This window comes from Gymnodraco acuticeps, unplaced genomic scaffold, assembly GCF_902827175.1.
Source record: "Gymnodraco acuticeps unplaced genomic scaffold, fGymAcu1.1, whole genome shotgun sequence".
Taxonomy (NCBI): Eukaryota; Metazoa; Chordata; class Actinopteri; order Perciformes; family Bathydraconidae; genus Gymnodraco; species Gymnodraco acuticeps.
In genome coordinates, this window is record NW_022990769.1 from 242,600 (window position 1) to 267,365 (window position 24,766).

A 24,766-nucleotide genomic window follows, 5' to 3' on the forward strand; every position below is an offset into this window, starting at 1 on the left:
CCAGAATAACACAATAAAGTCTCTGGACAGAAAAATCAATGCTGTCAGATGATATGATGAAGATTGATTTCCCTTTCTCTCCCCTCAGCTGTGTGTTTGAGTACAACGACCCCGACGACTACTTTGACGTCTCCAACCACGAGGTGGACAGACCGGACGACCTGGAGTACGAGGTGAGAGATCTGCTGTTATTTAGAGAAATCACCCAGGAAGCATTGAAGCACATTTTCATAGCGTCCAAAACTGTGGTGAAAGATTTCTGTTCAAGTCCGTGAGGTCATTTGGGCCCAAAAAGACTTTTTCCCATTGACTTGACATTGGGAAAGTGATGTCTGTAAATCAGAGTTTATTTTTTTGAGGTAAATAAACGACCCAGTACGAACACTTTTATAGCCTCTTTTCACACAGCCATGCAACCTTTCTCTATTGGTTTATACCCTAACTTTTGCTCTTTACTTCCTTTCCACTTTCCATTGCATTTACACACAAATCCTTAAGTGGTGTTAACACAACGTGTAAGTATCATGAATGTGTGTTGGCCACTGGGCTTATTTTCTGCAATCATTCTAAAATCCAATACAATTAAAACATACTTTTTGACGCGAGGACACCTTGCAATTATACCTACTGAGTCGGCCTACAACAATCTGACATCCCTGCACGACTCTATTACCAGAAACCGAAATAGCACCAATGAATTCAGAGTGGCTCTTAGCCATGTTTTCAAGTACCAAGCCCCTTGTAATAAACTTAATACCTCAAGGTCACCCTCCCTCTGAAAAGCCTACTACCCCCATCTGCACAAAGTGAGTCAGCCTGATGAATACATCTGGAATATAAACCAAAGCAGCTCCGCCAGCTGTGGTTCTTCACTATTGCTGAACAACACTGCTTAGAATGAGTGCAATCAACCAAGAGGACATGAATTCAGAACAGCAAGAATCCTGCAACAGATAAAAGCATTGAGATACAATCTCATTTTCAATGCTGACCTGGCCAAGAAGGCAGCAACGTTACACATAACACAAACATATAAAATACAGAGAACATAACTAAGACGAAAAGCAGTCACTACATTGTGCACATTAGGACAGTAAGAAAGGTGCAGCTGGTGGTAAGGACCTCAGACAACTTCAATTTAAAACATGCTATTGAGACAAGGGCCGTCAGTTTGAGGCGTGATTGAAGGTCATTCCAAGACCAAGGACCATAATAATAAATAAAAATGAACTAAACCTTTAGTCAGAAAACAGACATGCTCAGAGAGGAAAGTTTTGTATTGCTAAATGTAGTTTGAGGGATCCCTCTCTCATTTAAAGCAAGAGAGGGACTTCAGTATCTTACATAAATCCATACAGAATTGAACAGAATATGACAAAAAAAAAGGTCCAGGCTGCTTGAAAGCGCTCCATCCAGCTCATTCATTTGATGGAGCAGATCGACCCAGCTGTCCACACTGGCCCTGGGATAAATCAATCTCTACGTGCCCAACTGAGACCCAAAGCTTCCTTTTCAGATGTATTTTCACACTACTGATTCGCACCTTGTACTTGCTGGTTCCTTCTCCATGGCAACTGCTGCCGAGGCTCATGGGTATTGCAGTATTTAGACCGCCACGCCAAATTCACAGAAACAAAACCCATAACACAAACCTTTAAGATTGTTACTCTAGAGAGAAAACGTGTTTATTTCTCTGATAAATAATATTGAAGATGTTATTTTAATACAGAATGGAGCTCTTGTTTACATTGCATCTTTTTTTAAACAATACATCTTTTAATTTGCCAAGATCAATATCAAAATATGTTTCAGGACAGACACTCTGCAATAATGCCACGTAGCACTAGAGGTGCAGAGGTTCCCAGTTTAAAAACCAAATGATAAAATATGAACATTAATTAATTAATGCCATTAATTAATAATTAATAATTAATTGCCATTCATGTTGATACTTCTTGCTGATTTTTATGGTGACTCTAGATTCATTTAGAGGAAGCAAACATTGTCAAATAATCTCCGTTTGTGACTTAGGAAGATCATTCCTTTCATTATTTTTAATATACCAGTCTTTCTTTCTTTTTTCATTTTAAAATGTTCCGTTCTTCTACACCGAAGTGATCAGCAAATGTTCAACGGTGAATATCAATAAAAACGTGACTTTTATGCCTTTTTTAACCTTTAAGTGTTCAGTTACTTGTTTAAGGGTAAATTCACACCATTGCTTTTACTTAGGAGACAATATTTTGATAAAGGAAAGAAGGAAAAGAAGCGGGTGGACAGAGGATGAGTGTGAAGAAGAGATTATAAAAGGAAGGGAAGGTTAGACATGATGTGGAAAGAAATGCAAAGCAAAAAGTGGAGCTGTGGACGAGGTGTGACAAAAGAATGGAAGAAAAGTATAAAGAGATTTATGATTAAGTGTGACAATGAATAAAGTGCTGTATGAAAAAGATGTCGGGTGATAAGAAAGAAAGAGGAGGAAATTAAGGACAACATGGACAAAGAGCTGAGAGACTGGATGAAATGAGACCTTTGAAGACGGAAAAGGAAAACATTGCCATATTTCAGCCTAGATCTAAACTCCTGACAGGACAAGCTCCAGCTCACTTCTTGCACTGAACAGAACAAAGTGAGAGAGGGTCTGCAATATAAGAGGGAAAGAAAGAGAAACTTTAAAACTGTTCAATTGTTATGATGTGTAAAGACTGATATGTTCTATAATCGTCTGAAACTGTTAAGTCATGATGTGAAACGGTTAACAAAGAAAAAGGGACACTCAAGCTGCTGCTACACTTTATTTTATTTATCTAAAATAAAGCACTTTTAAGATGCACATATTTTCAAAAGCTATTTTATTTATTTTCTCGATTTCATTTTTAAATGCAGCCAGAGAGGAACATTACACATATCCACAGTATTTACTGTGTAGAGTTCAATGTTAATAGACAATAAATGTTGTTGTTTTTGAATTGTACTTTCTTTATTTGATTGGCAGTCAGTTGTTGATTACATGCAGACGTTGATAAAGCTGCAGCTACTTCCATATATATCACACTAATTCATAAAGCAACTTAGACATCTTGATGTTCCGGACCTTTGCATGGGGACATTTTCTCTAACTGGACCTCGTTGAATTTGAGTTGAATACCCCTGATCTATGTGCTCGTTCTGCGAAACCCACAGCCTTCAGACGTGTTGAAACAAAATGACTTCTCCCAGCTGTCACGTCTGGTGCAGATCATCAGGGTGAGTGATGGTCAGCCGGTCTCAACCTTCAACAGAGACTCGTACACTACGAGTTCAGTTTACACAGACCTAATGGAGCGCTGGGTTTCGCTGAATGGCACTTTTTCCTCTGTTTTTGCTCTCTCTGCTGTTTGACACAAAAGGCCAGTTTGGTCATTAGAGAAGTCAGTAAAGTGGAAACAGTTTTGTTCTTTCGGTTTTTATTCCTAAGAGACTTCCTGTTCTCTGTAAATCACCTCCTCCTCTTCCTCACTCTTCCTCATTCTTCCCTCTGTTCCCTCCATCCCCCCTCATTACTTTTCCTAATCTCCACCATCATTATATCCCTCCTAAATTACTTCCTAATGTCCTACTCTCTTTTATTCCTTGGATTACATCCTTAATTTCCTCCTTAAATCACCGCTATGCCCTCCGGCCGAAACCAGAAACACTGGTTGATGCTCCAATGATAATCGTGACCAAATAATCACGTGATGGTTTAATATCTTTAATTTTTCGAGACGGTATCTTTTTCTCAAGTTTGTGAAAAACCAAAGGACCCGCTTAACCTACAAAAAGACTTTCAAAACAGATATATTGTTTCCACCAACTCCAGCGGATCTTAACATCTTTTAATATCTTAAAATATCTGCTCGTGTGATATTTTAACCAAACATTTTGTCTTTTTATGAGGATTTTTTATCGAATGTCCAGCAACAAGAGCGATCAGAGCACCTGTTCAAGCCCTTATGGCGCGTTTCCACTGCAGGCCTCGCTCGGTTTGGTTAGGCCTTATTAGGCCCGGCTCACTTTAATGCTGCGCTTCCATTACAGTTTAGGAACTGGGGCAGTTACTATAGTAACGCAGTGTAGGTGGAGCCGTGACGTCATCTTCAATGAGAGCCCCAGACAAACAACATCAGCCGTTAGCTGATAGCACTCAGAGCTCACAGCTCTTCATATCTGTTCAGAAACTAGACAAAAGTTAAACAAGTACAAACCACAGACTGCCTGTGTCATGGAGAACACAGTCGCTGGTTTATTTATGTCTGTATAGGCTGTTGTTGTGAGTGTGGACGGTCGGAGCATATATAACGTTAGCTTAGCCAAGCTCCATTTAGAAAACACGCATTTTAAAAGGGTTTTTCGCCTGCTGTCTGTCTGCAGACTTGTCAAAGCATTAATTCATGGTTTTTACTAACCGGTATCAGTATGTTGTTACTTCGGCATCATTTTGAAACGTGTATTACAATTAAATCACGGTCAAATATGTTCATCTTGTTGTAGTTGTAGCCCCCTTGCCAGCGATTCTCTCTCTAGTTTAGCATACTCAGCCCGACTCAGCCTGGTTGTTCCTGGCCCTAGAACCACGATTTAGTCGGGCCAGAAAAAAGGTGAAAAAGTAGCCCCGGGCCAAAACTAGGCCAAGTGGAAACGCAACCAAAAACGGGCCCCGCACGGCTCAGCACGCTTAAAGCGAGCTACCCGCTGCAGTGGAAACGCGCCATTCGAGTGCTGAACCTGTTTAAGCAACAAAACTACTCTGTTAGTTTCAGGAAAATGCTTTTGGTTTGGGTTCAAATAAGTTTGTTTCAAAAGGAACCTATCATAGCAAACAGGAGGGGGGGACTTAAGAGACAGGCACTAAAACAGCTGCTCTGATTGGTTAGCTGGCCGTCTCTGTTGTGATTGGTCAACCGCTTAGAGATGTCCGACCCCTTAGCCTATCACAATGTGTTGGAGCGCTAGCCATTAGAAGCACAAGTGTTACATAGTGATGTCATGTTACAGAATTCAACACAGGGATTTTAGCCTTTGCAGACCATTGACATGCACAACAACCTATATGACCCTACAGGAAAGGGAAACCCCACCACTAAACCCAATGAAAGGGTCTCTTTAAGTACGAACAATTCCACAAAAAGCCATATCGATCATCCTTATCAATATCAGGGCAGAACATCTTCACATCTTCCATCAGAGACCATGGTATTCTCTTGGTTGATTGTACTTATTGTCGGTCACTTTGGATAAAAGTGTCAGCTAACTTGCACTGTGAGAAGTCATGTTGTCAGCGAGCGTTAACCATCGCCTTTCTCCTGAAGCGCACTTATTAACTTCCATGTTTGAAGCCCACCTGAAGACCAGTGCAGCCCTTAATAAACCACTCTTTACTAACTAGGAGGTGGAGCTGTACAAGTCCAGTCAGCAGGAGAAGCTCGGGCTGACCGTCTGCTACAGGACGGACGACGAGGAGGACCTTGGGATTTACGTTGGAGAGGTGAGTAATCTTCATTGATTCATTTACCCTCAACTGACTCTTTTAGCCTTTCACTCACTTATTTCTCACTTGTTTGGAAAACATGTTTGCATTGATACAGCTCATAAAAGGTGATACGACTACATTTTTATTCTAAAATGTACAACATGCATCCATTAATCACTTTATTCATTATCCTTTGAATCATTCATTCAACCCATTACTCTTTCTGTAGATTCATTCATCCATCATTCATTTATCTGTTTCCTAATTCATGAGTTCATTTATTTATCGATGTATTTCCTACGTGATTTGTTTATATTAATCCTTCTCCACTTTAATTTTAGGTAAACCCAAACAGCATAGCAGCAAAGAACGGACGCATCAGAGAGGGGGATCGAATCCTGCAGGTATGCACGTTTACTTTTAATCAAATTCCCATGAAATACAACATTTTACTCAAGTCTTAAGTGTATTTTAACTTGTGAATCGCACTGGGAATATGTTAAAGTCTGAGAAACATCTTTCGTTGTCTAATGCAACGAAAAACAAAAAAACTAATTGTAAATAAATCCTGAAATCTAATATTATTTATCAAACCTTTGTTAGTTACAAAATGAACTATTACCAGAACATTAGCATTATAGTTTTTATTATATTATGATAAGTTAGAGTGTCCGGAGATGCACAGAGAACTTGTGCTGTAGATAAACTCACAATGACATTACAAAAATGAAAAAGCAGATTTATTTTCTGTCATTTGTCATGCTAACTCGTGCTCCCAGAGGTCAAACCGTTTTTATTTTAACAACAATTACTCCTTTTTAGCTTCTCCCTCATGATAAACTTTAGACATTAAGTTATTGTAAGTCATCGAAGTTAATTCAAGCCAATAACTGATGAAATAAATATCAAAAGTCGACCTTCAGGGTAAACTCGAGTTTCCTGCAGGCTGATAATACAAACTTGTCCTCTGCTTAATGATCTGGCTCTATGGGGGTTAGAAATAGTTTCAATCAAACTATGTAAATGTATAGCTGGGACCCCCGGGGACACTTTCAACCAATCAGAGAGAGCCGTCAGCAGCCCAGTTACTGCTGTCCTAAAAATAGACAGAGAGAGAGAGAGAGACAATGTGTCACTCTGTTCCCACCCCTCCGCTCAGCTCTGTCTGTCACACTATAGAAAGATATGATCACATTGTTATCTGGGTTAGAAAATATCCAGCATTCAATATTTCTATCAACTTGCCGCAGTGATCCAGTCTATATTCACACACCTCACATGCTGACAAGCTCCTGACATCGTAATGGTGAGGGGGGGGGGTTTACTTATGTCAACTTAAAGGGGACATATTCTGCTGATGTTCAGGTGTATATCAGTATGTAGTGTCTCTACTTTAAAGAGTCCTCTCCTGCTGATGTTCAGGTGTATATCAGTATGTAGTGTCTCTACTTTAAAGAGTCCTCTCCTGCTGATGTTCAGGTGTATATCAGTATGTAGTGTCTCTACTTTAAAGAGTCCTCTCCTGCTGATGTTCAGGTGTATATCAGTATGTAGTGTCTCTACTTTAAAGAGTCCTCTCCTGCTGATGTTCAGGTGTATATCAGTATGTAGTGTCTCTACTTTAAAGAGTCCTCTCCTGCTGATGTTCAGGTGTATATCAGTATGTAGTGTCTCTACTTTAAAGAGTCCTCTCCAGCTGATGTTCAGGTGTATATCAGTATGTAGTGTCTCTACTTTAAAGAGTCCTCTCCTGCTGATGTTCAGGTGTATATCAGTATGTAGTGTCTCTACTTTAAAGAGTCCTCTCCTGCTGATGTTCAGGTGTATATCAGTATGTAGTGTCTCTACTTTAAAGAGTCCTCTCCTGCTGATGTTCAGGTGTATATCAGTATGTAGTGTCTCTACTTTAAAGAGTCCACTCCTGCTGATGTTCAGGTGTATATCAGTATGTAGTGTCTCTACTTTAAAGAGTCCTCTCCAGCTGATGTTCAGGTGTATATCAGTATGTAGTGTCTCTACTTTAAAGAGTCCTCTCCTGCTGATGTTCAGGTGTATATCAGTATGTAGTGTCTCTACTTTAAAGAGTCCTCTCCTGCTGATGTTCAGGTGTATATCAGTATGTAGTGTCTCTACTTTAAAGAGTCCTCTCCTGCTGATGTTCAGGTGTATATCAGTATGTAGTGTCTCTACTTTAAAGAGTCCACTCCTGCTGATGTTCAGGTGTATATCAGTATGTAGTGTCTCTACTTTAAAGAGTCCTCTCCTGCTGATGTTCAGGTGTATATCAGTATGTAGTGTCTCTACTTTAAAGAGTCCTCTCCAGCTGATGTTCAGGTGTATATCAGTATGTAGTGTCTCTACTTTAAAGAGTCCTCTCCTGCTGATGTTCAGGTGTATATCAGTATGTAGTGTCTCTACTTTAAAGAGTCCTCTCCTGCTGATGTTCAGGTGTATATCAGTATGTAGTGTCTCTGCTTTAAAGAGTCCTCTCCTGCTGATGTTCAGGTGTATATCAGTATGTAGTGTCTCTACTTTAAAGAGTCCTCTCCTGCTGATGTTCAGGTGTATATCAGTATGTAGTGTCTCTACTTTAAAGAGTCCTCTCCTGCTGATGTTCAGGTGTATATCAGTATGTAGTGTCTCTACTTTAAAGAGTCCTCTCCAGCTGATGTTCAGGTGTATATCAGTATGTAGTGTCTCTACTTTAAAGAGTCCTCTCCTGCTGATGTTCAGGTGTATATCAGTATGTAGTGTCTCTACTTTAAAGAGTCCTCTCCTGCTGATGTTCAGGTGTATATCAGTATGTAGTGTCTCTACTTTAAAGAGTCCTCTCCTGCTGATGTTCAGGTGTATATCAGTATGTAGTGTCTCTACTGGGACATGTCTCCATGCTTTAATGTGCTGCAGCACCTCTTTTCACCCTCTGTCTGAAACCAGAGCCCAGTCTGCTCTGATTGGTTTGCTGGCTGGCTCTGTTGTGATTGGTCAACGGCTAAGAGATGTCCCGCCCCTTAGCCTTTCAGTACATCGTGTTGGAGCGCTAGCTAATAGAAGCATGAGTGTTACATAGTGATGTCACTATGTTACTGAAGTTATATGACTGCCTCTTGGTCTTTTTGTAAAAGAACTACCGATACATTTTCAGTCTTTTGTCAACGTGCACACAGATATCACACTTCAAAAGTTACTAAAAATAATTTAAAGTCTTCCAAATATATTTTTGATATAAAATGCTTTACTATCAAATACCATTATTTGATAGTAAAGCATTTTATATTAGATTGCGATACTATATTATAATTAGGGTGGACAGGATTACAAATCTCCCAAATGAAGCATGTAGAGCTTGAGGGATACTATTTGGAAGAAACATTATAAAAGGATGTGACAATAGAAACATTTAGGTACATTCATTACTCATTTTCTTTATACTACCTACGTCCTTTTTGTTGGTCATTTTTCATTATCCAACATAACACAGAGATACATTTTAAGTTTGTATTTGGAGGATTGTGTTTCAAAGTGCCGTACATCGCACCAGTTGTTCTTTGTAAGAGGAACCATCAGTGGGAGTTTAATTAAGACCTTGACCTTTCTTTATTTCCTGTTATTTCAATGTTTTGTTTCTGCTCTGAAGCGACACCCCCACATGTTGACGGCTCGCTCTGAGAGAGTTTGAAAAACGAGCGTGAATACAATTACCTTTGTGACATTTCTGCACTCATTATCCTCTGACCCCCCGAATGAAGACCCCCATGGAAACTGTCAGGGAAAAAGGGGAAACGTGCTGGGATGTAACAAGAATAGACCAGCTGCACCTGGCATCGCCATGGTTACCGGGCAGGGGATGAATGGTTGTTCCCATGACAGCTGTCACCACGGTGATAAAAGCCGCTGTGACAGATGTGTGGTTTCTCCCTGCGAGAACATACCTGTCCCTACACACGTTATATTCACCCGTGACAACGTGCATACATGGTTTATTATCTGAAATACTAATTTGCTTAAGGTTGTTACTGTATTACATAGTATATTGCAAGATACAATCTGGTTTTCAGCATTAATATCTTGATAAATACTGATATGCGCAGGTTTACATTCATATTGTTATATATTGATGTTGGCAAAATGTTACCCTCTGAGATAAAGTTATAATTCTGATTCTAATTATGTGACAGATGAATTAATAAGTTATGTTACGTAATTCATTGGGTAAATAAGGAAAAAAAGCAGTCGTTTGCATTGTAAAATAGAAAAAAGTTACTTGTCCACATATTTCTTCTCAACAATAACCGGTGAAGGATTTTCATTTCTTATTCTCTATATTCACCGTATTATTCGACTGAATACTTTGTGTCATCAGCTTTATCAACCTGTACTTGCCAAAATAAACTGGTTTTAAGCTATTCAAAAAAATGCAATCTAGTTTTACTACTTGTTCAGGCGAGAAAGTAACAATTGAGATTTCAAATAATGTGATTACTTTACACAAATAACCCAATAAGAATTAGTTCACACAGCTATTAGCAGCGCCGAGGAGCTGCTGTGTGTAAAAGCCTCACATTGTATATGATCTGACTTTTACTGTGAATGAAAATAACCAATCTTTTCCCCCTCTAGATTAACGGAGTGGATATTCAGAACAGAGAGGAGGCCGTGGCCATTTTGACCCGAGAGGACAGCATCAACTTCTCCCTGCTGCTGGCCAGGCCGGACATAGAGGTGACGTTAGACAACAAAACATTAAACCATCATCTCAAAAATCAATGCTCAGGTTTTACACACGCAGGTAAACACATAGACTGAAGTTACAGGTAAAGGCTGCAAAGATCGGACATCATTTTAGTGGATATGAGCATGCAGGAGGGTTAAAGACACTAATAAGCTCTCAATTAAAAGACATTTCAAGTGCATTTTTGACATTAATAATCATTTTCTAAACTACTGCTGTGATACTTGACAGCTATTGATAACAGGATGTTACGTAACTCTGGAAAAAATGGAAAACAGGGGTAATCGCGACGAGATACAAATCTTGATAATTTCAGAAAGTGCATCTCTCCTTTCACTATCCATGTTGGAAATTGATGAATGACTTGAGGAATTTAATGTTATTTTTAGAAAGCTGTTTTTTGTATAGATACCTGCATTACTATAATTATCATGTTCCATAAAACATTTATTTTAAAACATTAAAAGAAAGATATTCAAATAATGAAAATATAAGAAAAAGTAGCGCACTTATTTGACTAATTGAAACAAACCAACAACCAATATTTGATAAAGAAATTATAAAATAAAGAAAGGTTGGACTGTGTTAATAGCGTTTTATGATACTGTTAAATAATAACATGATTGCTGAAACAAAGCGCTTCACTAGTGGATCCTTTTCTGAGAGAATGGATGTCTTCATCTTCGAGTCCAGGAATAGTCGTCACATCTATAACTTCAGTGTTTCATCACTCACCTGCAGCCTGCTTTACTAACCTACTTTCCCTCGTGCTGCTGCTCATAAGATCTCATAAAGCCACAGTTTATTTCACAGTGCGCTCAGTCCTGAACAATATGTGTTTACGTCCGACTGCCCTTTTGTTATCTGTAACATCAGGGTTAGCAGGAAATGTGTTTCTCTGCTTCAAATATTGATCGATTGTGGAGATAAGGTGACCTTTCCACCAGAATAACAATTACCACAAACGTAACATTTCCAAGTGATGGCATCTCTTTACCCAATGCTGTAAACAAACATTTACTAAAACACTCACACTCTGAAAATTGACTTTGGTGACCTCATGATATTTCTCGAAATGCCACCATTACACCAGAGGTTTACTACAATTACCATTTATTTATTATCTGCCCACCGAGTGTAATGTTGATTTTGAAGCACAAACTGGGCACAGAGGTTCAGTTTAGAGTGTATTTAAGTAATGTTATATGTGTTGGGGTTGTCCCTTTACTGTAGTGTGTTGTATAGGTTTTTGTTCATTGAAAATGGTCTGCAAAGGCTAAAATCCAAATTTCCCTCGAGAGGGGGTTTCTGTGTGTGTGTGCTCTGTGTGTTATCATACACAGACAGCCATGATAAATGTTCATGTGTGTGACAGCAGCTCCCAGAGAGTGTGTGTCCAAATGTGCTGACGGAAGAGGAACTGCGCAACGGCATATTCATAGATGTCAGTTAAACACACCCACGCATAGCATGCAACTGACGAATGTGCTCTGTGTGTGTGTGTGTGTGTGTGTGTGTGTGTGTGTGTATCTCTTTGTTGGGAGATGATGGATGTTTTATTGACTAAGCAAAAACCTAATGATGAAGTCATGGGGGAGGAGCCTTAATTAAAGACAGCCAGAAAGCAAAAAGCCCGAAAAATAATGTTATGTAAAGTTTTTATTTTCAATGGAATTGTGTTAATATATTGCATTTGCAGACCAATCATTTTAATATTAATTAATATAACCTTAACAGGTATTTTTAACCAGGCTGTTTTTCATTCCTTTACATGATTTCAGCCTTTTATTAATTAAGGCGAGACACCCCAGGTGAATAGGGTAGTTTTTTTAACTTAAAGGTATCAGCTAGAAATGTCTCCAGTTAATTACTTACAATAAGGCAATTGTCTTTTGTATTACAAGTTTTCTGAAATAGCATGTTTAAATATGCAAATTATCCATTATCTCATTAAATATGCACATATTTTAACACATTTCAGGAATCGAAATCTGAACTTTGGATATAGCCAGATTCAAAATTATTGTTTCATTTTGTAGTCATATTAGTATCTAAGGCTTTTACAGAAGGGATATTGGATATCTCTTTTTATCACTCCATAAATCAGAAAATACTGTCAACAGCCCTAAAATATCAATTTTCGCCATGTTTTTAGGTATACAATGTTGTATAATTCAGGCTATGAATTATATATGAACAAACCCTTCTGTAAAAGCCTTCATAATATTGATAGGAATATAACTGGAAGGTTTGGTGTATGTACGTGCTACTGAAGTTGAAATTTCGAACTCAGAGTAGGAGAAAAAACTCATTTTGAGAAAACGACCTTTAAAGATTGCAGTGAGGCGCTAGCTAAACCCTCCTGTTCTTTGAATGACAGCTTGCTTATCGAAGCACTCCGTGAAGGTATTTCATGTTCAGGGTCATTTCTTTTTTGTATAACCTTGCTTCGTGCAAGTGACAATTGTTGTCGTCTTCTCTGTGAACGTTTTTTTCGCCGTTCTTTTGGCATTTTGAGATTTCAATTTCTAGCTGAAAGCTAACCAGGAAGTGTTTTAGCACACCACGTGACGCATCTGAACGAATCACGTTGTCAGAAATTGACACCAGCCAATGAGATTTCGTTTCTTGGTTTAAGACCCCTTTGTGCTTTCACGATTGGTTGCTGATACAAAGGAAATGACCATATTTGGATCCGATGAGTTTGTGCAGGAGAGACGGAGCTTTCCAGCGATACCTCTGTTGACATGGTGCACACAGCGGTCGCGGTACTTTATGTTACATTAGAATGCTAACTTTTGGTGAATTTAGGAGAAATCTACAGACGCAAATAGACAAACTATAGTAAAATAAACACTTAAATGTGTATTTTGTACGTTTTCCTTCCAAAAGCCTGAAAGACAACATGTTATGGAATCAAAATAGCACACAATCTCAAAATTGACCTGTACTTGAAAAACGATGTTTTTGCCTGCCGTGTCTCGCCTTAAATAGTTGTGAAAATGATGGAAAAATGTACTTTTGGATTTGATTTAAACACTAACTTCCTCTGTGTCCTTCCAGAATGATAACCCTGTTGGTCCAGAGGAGGAAATGGATCTGACTCTGGAGGTGGGGGGCTTCCACCAAAACCCCCGAACCACCTCCGTCACATCCCCCCTTCCCTCTGGATATTACCGCCTCTGCCGGGGAGGAGGGGGAGGAGGAGAAGGTGTAGGTGGTGATGTTGCCGTGGAGGAGGAAGAGGATGAAGAGGAAGGAGAGAGGGGGGAGAACAGAGACCCTCCTCCTCCCCTCCCCCCCCTGCTGAGCCTGGCCCCCCTGCTGAGCCACAGCCAGGAGCTGGACAGCGGGGTGGGCCGCACCGACGACAGCACGCGCTACGAGTCTGAACACGATCTGCTGGGAGATCAAACCAGCGCCCCCAACACCAACACCACCAACACGCCCGGCAGCACCCGCAAGTTCAGACCCGGACTCAGCCCCCGGTAGGACCCCCCCCCCCCCCCCCAACTGAAGGATGATTAAAATACAAGAGAGTTTTCCAAATGTTCTGAAAACAACCATCATAATATTATTGCTTTCGACTAACCACGTTATGTGATTTTCAGTATTAGAAGTATTAGTTTTTCAGTGTACCCTGTGGCCTTCTACTTTAACTTAAGTAAAACAAAGAATAACACCCCCCCCCCCCCTTTTCTATCCCCAGGCCGAGTCCTCGACCCAGCCCCCGGTAGGAGAGCAACAAAATATATTTACATTTAATTATTGTATTTTATACCTGTTTTCTTTTTGTAAATGCGTATTCTGTTCGCTGTTTAATGCACTTTGAATTCCCTAATTATGTGATAGTCCCTGTAGCCTTCTACTTTTACTTACAGTTCTCTTATCACTCAAAATGTACTTTTTTTTGTCTTAATACAAATCTCTAAAAACGGGGGTAAAACGGAGCTCATCCAGAGTTACGTCCAATATGACGTAATATCGGAAATGTGGACCCACGGCACTATCAGAAACGTTGCTATCAGAAACAATGCACGTCGTGTTTTGGACGTAATATTGTCTTTACATTAGCAAGCATCGCTAACAGAACTAACCTGTACTGGGAGAGCATGTGTAAAAAAGCAGTAAAGAAAAAATAGAACTCACCTTGTACCTTTTCTATCCCCAGGCCAAGTCCCCGACCCAGCCCCGGCCTCGGGCCCAGCCCTGGGAGAGGAGACTCCACCCCTCCCTTCCTCCACCTGAGAGACCTGCAGCTCAGCTCCGACTCCCTGCCCGGCCTGGACTGGACGTCTGGAGGAGGAACAGGAGGAGCAGCGTACAGCCCCCACCACCACCACCACAAGGTAAAAGGAGGTCCTGCTAAAGCATAGTATATTTTACATCTCATGATGTTGTTTTATTAAATGTGCCAAGTGCTGACTGTCTTAGGGAAGAAAGCTTTTAGTTGTGCAGCTCCACTAAATTGGAACAGTCTGCAAACATGTTTAAAACTGAGCACTTTGGTTCCCCTGCATCATTTTAAAACTCAGCTGGGTGACATGCTGTTTGATACTCATGGTACCTGTCTCTGTAAATAGAGTTTGTAAACTGTACCCTGTACATTATGTTATATGTCATCCTTATTGTTGTTCTGTTGTTTTTATGTTACATGTGTAACTAATGTCCTGCAGGTCACCCTTGAAAAATAGATCTTTTGATCTCAAGGGGCTTCACCTGGTTAAATAAAGGCTACAAACAATACAAAATAAAATTAAAATAAAACATCAATGAGGAAAAGTCAGTGCCAAACAATTAAAATGTAAACTTTAGACTTGAAGTACAATAAAATACTTTAGCATAACTGAAGGGAAAAACTATATAAATACCTTATTGATAAAATAAAATATAAGCCAACAGAATCAAACAAGACAATAAATAAAGTGCAATACTGTCTGAATCCTGACTAGACAGCTTTAGAGCATGTCTTCACATTGTATAGTTTTCTTTTTTTAAAACTTGTTTTACTTTTCTTGTTGTATGACACAATCACAGATTTTTTTGCCAGGAAAATCAGTTTGTCAACTTTCTCTGGCTTGAGAGTTGCCCTTTGGCATGTGACAATATTGCCACCAGTGCTGAACACTCTCTCTGAGGGAGCACTAGTTGCCGGAATGCAGAGATACTTTCTAGCTAATTGGCTAACCCTTGGAAAGTTTCCATCATGGTTTTGCCACCATTCCAGAGGATCCATTTCACTGTCTGCATTTGGTTAAATAAAGGCTACAAACATTTTGTCCTTTTATCCCATGATAACGGCCAAACCAACACTGAATGTATTCACTTAAAGGTCCCCTATTATTCTGTTTTTCATCAATATATTATAGGTCTCAGATATATACAAAACATGTCTCTGAAGTGTTTGGCTCGAAACACCAAACAGATCATTGCAGCATTACCCATAATCCCCTCTGTTTCAGCCCTGTTTCCAAAGTGCTGATTCTCTGTCTGTTACTTTAGATGAAAATACGGAGCCACTCGAAAATCGTTATGACATCATAAAGTGGACAAAAACTAATCAGCTCATTTTCAGACAGGTTACTATATAAATGGATCAGGACAAAAAGTGAGCGAATCTTAGGGTAGGAAAGAATTGGAAGCAGACAAAGCTTAACAGGAGGTCTCTTCCATTTTAAGCGGTCAAAGACAACTTTCAAAATGTACATACGTCTATAAAGTTGGTCTCGATCTCAGAGTTTCAACTTTTATAACGTTTGGAAGTTACACTAAGTGATACACTTATCCTATAAGATTCAGCCAAGTAACCTTGAGTGCCCTTCATGCTATCAAAATCAATGGCTTGTTATCAGAACAGTTTTACAGGAAAAAATTAAATCTAGATTTAAATTATTATAAATACGGAAAGTTATGAAGGACTTTCTATGACAGATTTTTGTGTCTGACCTCCTTTGACCTTTGCCCTTTAGCACTACCACCTCCACCACCTTCAGCCTCCTCTGACGATGATGATGCCGGGCCTGACGGAGGAAGAGTGCCAGCGCTACCAGGAGCTGCTGGAGATCAAGTGCCAGTACGAGAAACAGAACGAAAAACAGCAAAGAGAAGCTGTGAAAAACGAACGCGAGGACAACAGAGAAGCGCTGAACAACCAGGAAGAGAGAAAAGACGCAGAGGAGGAAGCTTCTTCTTCGGTGGTGGTGGACGTCAACTGCAACCCGACTTTAAGCGAGCACGAGATGGCGCTGATCGAGGAAGAGTTGCGCCACCTGGAGTTCAAGTGCCGAAACATCCTGCGAGCGCAGAAGATGCAGCAGCTCAGAGAGAGGTGTTTGAAGGCCTGGATGATGGAGGAGGAGACGGTGGGGCGACCCGGACCCCCGGACACAGGTAACCGTGACGCGGGAATATTTGAAACAAACCAAAAGTAAAGTTGGGGGATTGCTGTTGTTGGAGCTTTATACTGATTTATGTTATTTAGCAATTAAAATGTACAAAAAAACACTACTTTTTTCAGCTGCTTCCCCAGAAGTCCTTTAACTTGTTTTAACACCTACCGTATTTACAATGTTGTTTTTAAACTATTCTGTATCTCTTTTATGCATGGTTTTTATGAATCTGTTATTCCATTATGTTTATTTATTGTGTTCCTTTCTGTGGTAATGATGATGTAAAGTACTTTGAATTGCCTAAGCTAATTAAGGTCAATCTATGCGTAAGACTCACTTTCTAGTGCTTCAGCGGCAGTTTGAGTTCATTGTTCCGTTTTATTTCTTTATGATTCCCCAGTTACACTTTTCCTTTTAGACGTTTAACCTCAATAAAGAAAATAATACAACAATTCTTTACTTGTAGGTATGGATGAAGACAATGAGGAAGATAAGGACCCTCATCATCACGAGTTGTCGGCCATCAACGAGCTTCCTGAGCGAGAGCGGTCGGACGACAAAGACAGCACGAGCGCCTACAACACCGGGGGGGAGAGCTGCCGCAGCACGCCATTGGTCAGCACCGAGCAGATCCCGCCTCTCCAGGAAGAGGAAGATAATAGAGGAAGACGACTGATGTCTCCGCCTCCTCTCCTCCCCCTCAGCCGCCTCCCTCCTCTGAACTCCCCCCTCACCCCGCGGCGCCACAGGAGGGAGAGAGACAGAGAGCGACGTCACTCCAACCTCAGCGGCTCCTTCTCCCCCAGCACATACAGGAAGATCGAAACAGCCAATGGCAACGTGGCAAACGGTTCAAGCTCCACCCCCTCCACGCCCTCCAAGTTCAGGTACATTTTCAGCTTTGTACAAATATCGTTAAACTTTCTAAACTACTCCTACAGTATATATTTTTTTTATATGATAAACTAGTCATTATTGTATGTTATTTTTTAATAACATTGGATATTTTTCTGGGTTTGTTGCCGTAATCAGGTCTCTGACCAGAGAGGCGGGGTCTTCTTCACGAAGAGGCGTGGCTGACGGAGGGCAGGGCTCCAGAGCAGGTACACAATTCATCCTCCTGCAGTTTACTCTGCGCTGTGTCTAAATGCACATACTTCTGTACTTACATTAGCTGTTTGGAGTGCAAATTACTATGACTTCCCTGGATGGGGTACTCATAATGAATACCGTTTAACTGATCGAAGTTGACGCCGAGCGCTGCGTTCGAAGTTAAAATTGTTTAAACTTTGACTTTGTTTACCGCTGACCTTTCAATGCTCAATCAATCAGCATGTAGCGGCACAAGCTAGCAGAGAAGGTCACCATATAGATTACACTTAATGATTGCAAATCATGTGAATGCAGCTAAACTAATTTGACTTTTAGTTTGTCAATGTTGAGCCAAATTTTCTGTAAACAAGAATACTTTTTTTTATTGTTGATGATACATTTTGACGGCTGATTATATTGTTATCATGCAGGTGGCACTACAGGAGGAGGAAGTGCAGAGTCCAGTCCGTATTTCACCAGGAGACACCAGAGCCAGCACAAACCTCTGGAACGCTACCAGAGCTGCATGACGCTCCCCTCCGAGGGCCTGGTGGAGCCTCTGGACCGGGGGAGGGACAGAGCGAGGGTGGAGGAGAGGGGGATGGGGACGGGCAGCAGCGGCCCCGGCAGCCCCAGGAGTGTGAACAGCGCCCCCTGTGGTCTGGAGGACCGATACACGCGCGCCTCGCGGTTAGGACTCGCTCTACCGCTCGGGATGACGCACTCATCGCCGACTGCCTCACCACAGCGCATGGAGTGGAAGGTAAAGGGTGTGATGATGATATTAGCGTTTCATCTTGAGTCGCCTTCCTCCTTTGAAGGATTACTTACTTACATCCCAGGTCAAATGTACGTTAGAAGGCCTTTAGCATTAAAGGTCACCTATTATGCAAAATCCACTTTCTCATGTCTCTTATAAATCAACATGTGTCCCCTCTGTGTAAAGAGATTCTGAAAGTGTCCGGAAAAAAAAAAAAGACTCACTTTTTGTCCTGATCCATTTATATAAAAACCTGTCTGAAAATGAGCTGATCAGAGATCCTACAATAGGCGCTTTCACACCGAAGTACTTTTACCCGTACTTTTCCCGTTTAGTTCGGATAGTGCCTGGAATTTTGCGTTCACACCAAAAAGAGAACTTAGTTCAGAGAACTTTTACCCCCTTATTTAGTGCCTGCTAGAGAGGTGGGACTATCCTGGGGAGAAAAAAGTACCAATTTCTGATTGGCTGGGCGAATTGCAAACCACGCCCCGGAAAACTCGGAAAAAATGTTTTGAAGCCGCCATTGTATTTTCTGGCATTAGCATTATTAGCATTAGCCCAGCGCAGAAACGCAGAGAGACTAACTTATGGAAACACAAAAAAAAACATGGGAGCGGTGGAGATGAGGAGGTGTCGGTGTTCTGGCGATTTACTCGGAAGGCTTCAGTAGAAACTGCTGGGAGTCCCAGCAGCTTCTACTGAAGCCAGTCCCCAACTCCGGGGACTTCCGGCCGGGGACTTCGGGTGGCAGTATACGCCGTGAAGTGGTTTGCGGCCTGCCAGTAAACCCAAAGCAGAAGAAGAAGAAGTGACGTCAGCGGCTTCATTTGCGTAATCTTCCCTCAGAGAAGTTATTCCAGTGTGAACGCGATCTGTACTTAGTTCCATGGGGGTACTAAGTGCTGGGAACTAAGTGCTGGGCACTAAGTACGGCAAAGTACTTGGTGTGAAAGCGGCTAATGATCTGTTTGGTATTTCGAGCCAAAACACTTCAGAGACATGTTTTGTATCTGAGACCTATAATATATTGATGAAAAACAGTATAATAGGTGACCTTTAAAGCAGCTAGAAATCTTCCGGCACAACAACTTTTACGACAACATATGGCTCAGCCTCTGAATGCTTGCTTGAAGCATGACTTCTGACCACGACGATCTGTCCTCTGTGCCTCCAGGTAAAGGTCCGGAGCGACGGCACTCGATACGTAGCCAAGCGTCCGGTCAGAGATCGCCTGCTGAAGGCCAGAGCCATGAAGATCAGAGAGGAGCGCAGCGGCATGACCACCGACGACGACGCTGCCAGTGAGATGAAGCAGGTACAGTCTGCAGGAAACACGGGAATAAAAGAAAAGCCTGAACCACTCGTTACACCTGTGATAAACTTGTTTGAAACTGTGCTCCAACAGGGCCGATACTGGAGTAAAGAGGAGAGGAAGCAGCAGATGCTGAGAGCCAGAGAGTACCGGCGGAGACGAGAGTTCATGATGCAGAGCCGGCTGGAATACCTCAAAGGAGACAGGTAGAGTGCACAGGCCAGATACTGAGTAAACTAAATAAAATAAGGACTTAAGATAACACATAAATAGTACTTATCCTTACATTGAAGAATATAGCGTTACACTAAATGAGTACATGAAATAAACCATCCATTGGACTCCTTTGTTTACTTCTGGAACATGTTGACATGACTATGTAACACTCGCTTCTATTGGCTAGCGCTCCAACACATTGTACGTGATAGGCAAAGGGGCGGGACATATATAAGCGGTTGTCCAATCACAACGCTAACCCGGCCAGTTAACCAATCAGAGCAGACTGGGCTCTGGTTTCAGACAGAGGGCGAAAAGGGACCCTTAAATCATTTTCTTTGTGGTTTGTCAGTCAGTTAACAATCCCTGTGTTCACCACACAAGATTACCAACGAAATCCTCTTACCTTCTTCTTCTGCTGATGAGACGGGATGCAGGGTGACATTTAGGAACTTCCTTCTTATTCCAAACCATGAATCCATCAGAAACACTGACACTAATAGTGAATCATTGTTTGTCAAACAGGTGCAGCTGATAGACAATCAGGGAACCAACTGATTTCCAACACCTGTGAGTGCAGCTCTTAAAGGGCCAGCGCTCAGAATAAGGGCTATCTGACATATTACTATGTGACATGTTTCACACATTTCTATCTTTTTATCTGAGGCTGCATGACGTTTGAAGCTTGCATAAAGTAGTTCACTGGGGGAAGATGAAAGGCTGTCATATTTTACAAGCTGTCAAAAAATCAAACCAAGCTTAAGGCTGAATCCTACTACAAAAAGTTCACTGGTTCACTCAGAGTTTCTCAGGCAGTAAAACGACTTGTAAACGGAGTCCTTGCTCACAGCTGGAATATGTAGCAAAGATTGCATAACTTTGACCAAAGGAAATGCATTATGTAAACAAATGCAAGCAAAAACAAAGGAGGTTATTTGTGGGTTTGTATTATTTGGTATGTGCTGTTATGTCTGTCAGTCATTTAGCTACTTGGCTAAAACACAGAGCTCCTGAAACCCTGATATACATATTTTTGATATTTTGGACAGCAGCAGGTTATAAGGCATTCAACGTGAATTAAGAAATAATAATAATAAATGTATATATGGATTATTTATAGAATACACAATAAATAAATACAAAGAAAAAAGTCACAGACCAAAATACTGCTTCTGGATACTATAAACATTATACAAATGTGCAAAGTATCCATTTAAATGTGAAGATAAGGTATATCAGGTTTGCCCAAATGATAAGAGCCATCTTGAGTGCATAAGATTAAAGCAATATAGTCTTGCAGGACTCCAGGGTAATATGCATACTCAATGTGCAAAAACAATGACAGCTAAAGAAATCTAAATATTTTGTTTTGTTTTTTTGTATCCAGGGACGCCTCATCGACAGAACTTCATTCCTCGCCGCTGCACGCCCGTCAGGACTCCCCCTGCAACAACATCCTGTTACTGAGCCAGAAGAAGATCACCAAGAAGAGGAACCGGCGAATCCTCGACAACTGGATCACCATCCAGGAGCTGCTGGCTCACGGCTCCAGGTCTCCGGACGGGAAGAAAATATACAACCCTCTTCTCTCCGTGACCACGGTGTGACCGGAGGACAGAGGGAGGAATTAAGAAGGAATATACTGACGATACAAACTGGGAAATATGATATCTAAGCTTGAACTGTATATGAGCTGGAAGAGAGAAAGAAGACTTGACAGGGTTGGATTTAAAGAGGAGATTTAAAACGTTGAACATTTTGGTGTACGGGAAAGATCTGCTAAAAACTGTTCCATGAACTGTCTTTGATACTGACTACAAGTGGAATTACAAACGGGAGAATAAAAGGGAATATACAAGTTAACAAGAGGATGGAGTATAAGGACAAGTGCAGCAGGAGATGCCTAAAATGTCCCCCAAAAAAAAGGACAGTTTACGTTACATAGAATAAGTGGCAAAAATATCACAGAAATCAGGATGAACAGGTACTTAAAGGAGAAGCCTTAGAGTCTGGATCTGGAAGGTACATCTACTACAATTGCATACAAACTCAAATGAAAAGACTGAAATGGACATTAAGAGACACTATTTGGTGCAAACTGAGATAAATATGCATTTGTGGGACATTTTGAGAACTTTGGACTTTTTGAATCTTGGTCATAATCATATACAGAATGGGGAAATTGGGAAGATTGGAGGAAAATTGTTTAAAACAATGGAGGTTGTTTCTGATTCATCAGAAGCTCAGCTGAACATCTGTTGCTGGTTATAGCTTACCGTTATCTTACATTATAATGTGAGGCAACAATAGGATTTACTTTCTGTCCGAGGAAACTTAAAGCAAGGTAAGGAAATGTCACTTGTTCATCTTCTCTGGATAAAATGTAATTCTGCATTATGATAAAAGGTTTCCCAGCGTATGGAGTGCGGACACTGAGATGCTGAACACAGTGTGGAGATGGGACCGCAACCTTTAAGAGAATAACTTTTTGAACTTTTCATATTTAGTTTCGATATAAAAGAAACATATCTGAAGAGTCAGAGAAAGTCAGGTGAGATTTCTTTTTCAGATCTTCTGAGCTTCACGTCTCAGAATCTAAGCCTCTTAATCTCTAAATGCACAGAAATATACAGTGCAGAAACATATTGACACAATAGTCATAAAATAATAATAAAATACTTTTATTTCTGCACACTGAGGGAGATTCTACTATTGATCAACATTCAGTAGTCAACCATTATGTGCATTAAAGGATCTCGGTCTCCTAAAAATTAAGTTTCCATGCAACTGAACACAAGACTGTAACCAAAACTCAACAATTACTTCTTCTACATTTACATTTTATAAATAAAACAAACATACAGTTGACATTTTAAGCCAAAACATGATTTTTTTTTTACCAAACCTGAGAAGTAGTTTTGTTGTCTGAAGTTTTGTACTGATTTCTTTTTTTTCTTTTTCGTTTTTTTAAAAGAGAGTGCAGCTTCGTTGTATAGGAACATATACTTTTTAGAAGACAGGGGGGACTTCTCTTTTGCCTTCATTCAACTGGTGCATCATTTTGTAAAATCACTTTCCCAGAATGCCTTTTAAAAACTCCTGAGGGGAAACGAAGACGCCTAACATTTGTCCTTTTGTTGTTGTTGTTTTTTGCCTTAAGACACATTATATTGTTCATATATCGACGACTATATTTAGTTGCTTATGGGTTTTTCCCCTGCAGCAGATTGGTTCTCAGTGTGGTCGGGGCTTCATTGTGTTGGACCTGTGTATAATAAGACATTAATATTGAATAATGAAATGCATGAATTAAGTATTAAACATTGTGGGTTATTGGACATAATTCTTGAATCTAAAGTGGTGTAGTGTAAAAAGCCATGTGCAGAAAGTTTTAGTAGTGAAAGTGCAAAAAAAGGAGAGTTGATTAAATTAAAATTAAGTGAAATAAAAAATGTTTTCCCTGGTCTTTCTTCCTTTGTTTACTTCCGTAACAAAGTGACATCACTATACTAGCACTTCTATTGGCTAGCAGTCCAACACATTTTACGTGATAGGCTAAGGGGCGGGGCATCTCTAAGAGGTAGACCAATCACAACAGAGCCGGCCAGCTAACCAATCAGAGCAGACTGGGCTCTGGTTTCAGACAGAGGGTGGAAAGAGGTGCTGCAGCACCTGAATGAGGAAAATAAAGAGCTTTTTGAACATTAAAGAGTGAAGACATGTCACAGTAGAAACATTACATACTAATATTAACCTGAAAATGAAGCATGAAGAAATTCTTAAATTATAGAGGAGAGAGATGGGGGTTAATGAGAAATAATAAAGAAGTTAGTCAATGAAATATAGACAAAAGACAGAGAGAAACAACATGTAGGCTGTGAGACAGTGAGACAATGAGACAGTGAACGGTTTACAGAGATGAGAGCTGCTTTTCTCCATTCATCCATCACACAGACTTATTAACTGTGTGTAGACAGGCCAGCAGAAGCTTCTTCCATACTCTGTGTGTGCGTGTGTGTGTGTGTTCATTTCAAATAATGAGTTTATTCCCCCTTATGCCTTCAATAGAAATACTTATTTTACACACACACACATACCATGTAGGCCTATACATCACTTCAGGGGACCTTACATTGACTAACCCCCAAAACACACCAGGAGCGTCTGCGCCGCGTTACGTTGCGGCTGCGCCACGCTGCGACCTCCTCCTGCGACAACACACACCAGACGCGTTTCAAAACGTTGCGGAAGCGGAGCGTCGTGTGTGCAGCCTCGCAGTTGTTGTTGATTTTGGAATATTTCCTGGACATTTGTACTTCTACAAGTAAGTAGGCTATACGTAGTTAAATAGTTTATGTTTGTGTCTGTTTAAATCGTGTTTATTGTTGTTATTTCCTATTTTGTTGTGTTGTAGAACAGACACAGTTAATAATAATTGTAATATTCCAGTTATAAACGACATGAATCAAAGATGTGTTGCTGTATTTTAGTGGTAAACAAATATGCATTCATCATCATAATTATTCTATATATATATCATTTACAATGCCTGTAAACCGTCGTCGTCCATGGTGCGTTTCGTAGTGGAGGTGTTGTGGGGTCTGCTAAATTAGTATATGTGGGGGATGGGCCTGGCCCGGATGCTCACCTTTCCACTTCCTGCGAGGGGGGGGGGCTGCCTGCCCGACTTTACCTTATGGCTGCGCCGCGACAAAAATAGCATTCATCCTAATTTTAGAGAAGCGCTGCGAAGCGTCCCAGAAGCGTCTCG

At 40.6% G+C, this 24,766-nt stretch overlaps 1 protein-coding gene across 2 annotated transcripts in view; it reads left to right on the plus strand.

Annotated features, from left to right (window-relative positions):
• The window catches only part of LOC117556911 (PDZ domain-containing protein 4-like), a 28,297-nt gene extending 4,850 nt beyond the window's left edge, over positions 1-23,447 (plus strand). The window contains exons 4-17 of one of the 2 annotated variants that reach the window (XM_034232507.1): positions 89-173; positions 5,408-5,506; positions 5,833-5,895; positions 10,112-10,213; positions 13,287-13,711; positions 13,933-13,956; positions 14,395-14,572; positions 16,193-16,613; positions 17,079-17,499; positions 17,645-17,715; positions 18,136-18,467; positions 19,642-19,782; positions 19,873-19,985; positions 21,383-23,447. In XM_034232507.1, the coding sequence (XP_034088398.1) occupies positions 89-173; positions 5,408-5,506; positions 5,833-5,895; positions 10,112-10,213; positions 13,287-13,711; positions 13,933-13,956; positions 14,395-14,572; positions 16,193-16,613; positions 17,079-17,499; positions 17,645-17,715; positions 18,136-18,467; positions 19,642-19,782; positions 19,873-19,985; positions 21,383-21,602 (2,695 nt within the window). In that variant the 3' untranslated portion in view covers positions 21,603-23,447. Of the gene's footprint in view, positions 1-88; positions 174-5,407; positions 5,507-5,832; positions 5,896-10,111; positions 10,214-12,474; positions 12,630-13,286; positions 13,712-13,932; positions 13,957-14,394; positions 14,573-16,192; positions 16,614-17,078; positions 17,500-17,644; positions 17,716-18,135; positions 18,468-19,641; positions 19,783-19,872; positions 19,986-21,382 lie in introns of those variants that run through there. The other variant, XM_034232508.1, reaches the window with a different exon arrangement.
• Positions 23,448-24,766: the final 1,319 nt, after the last annotated feature.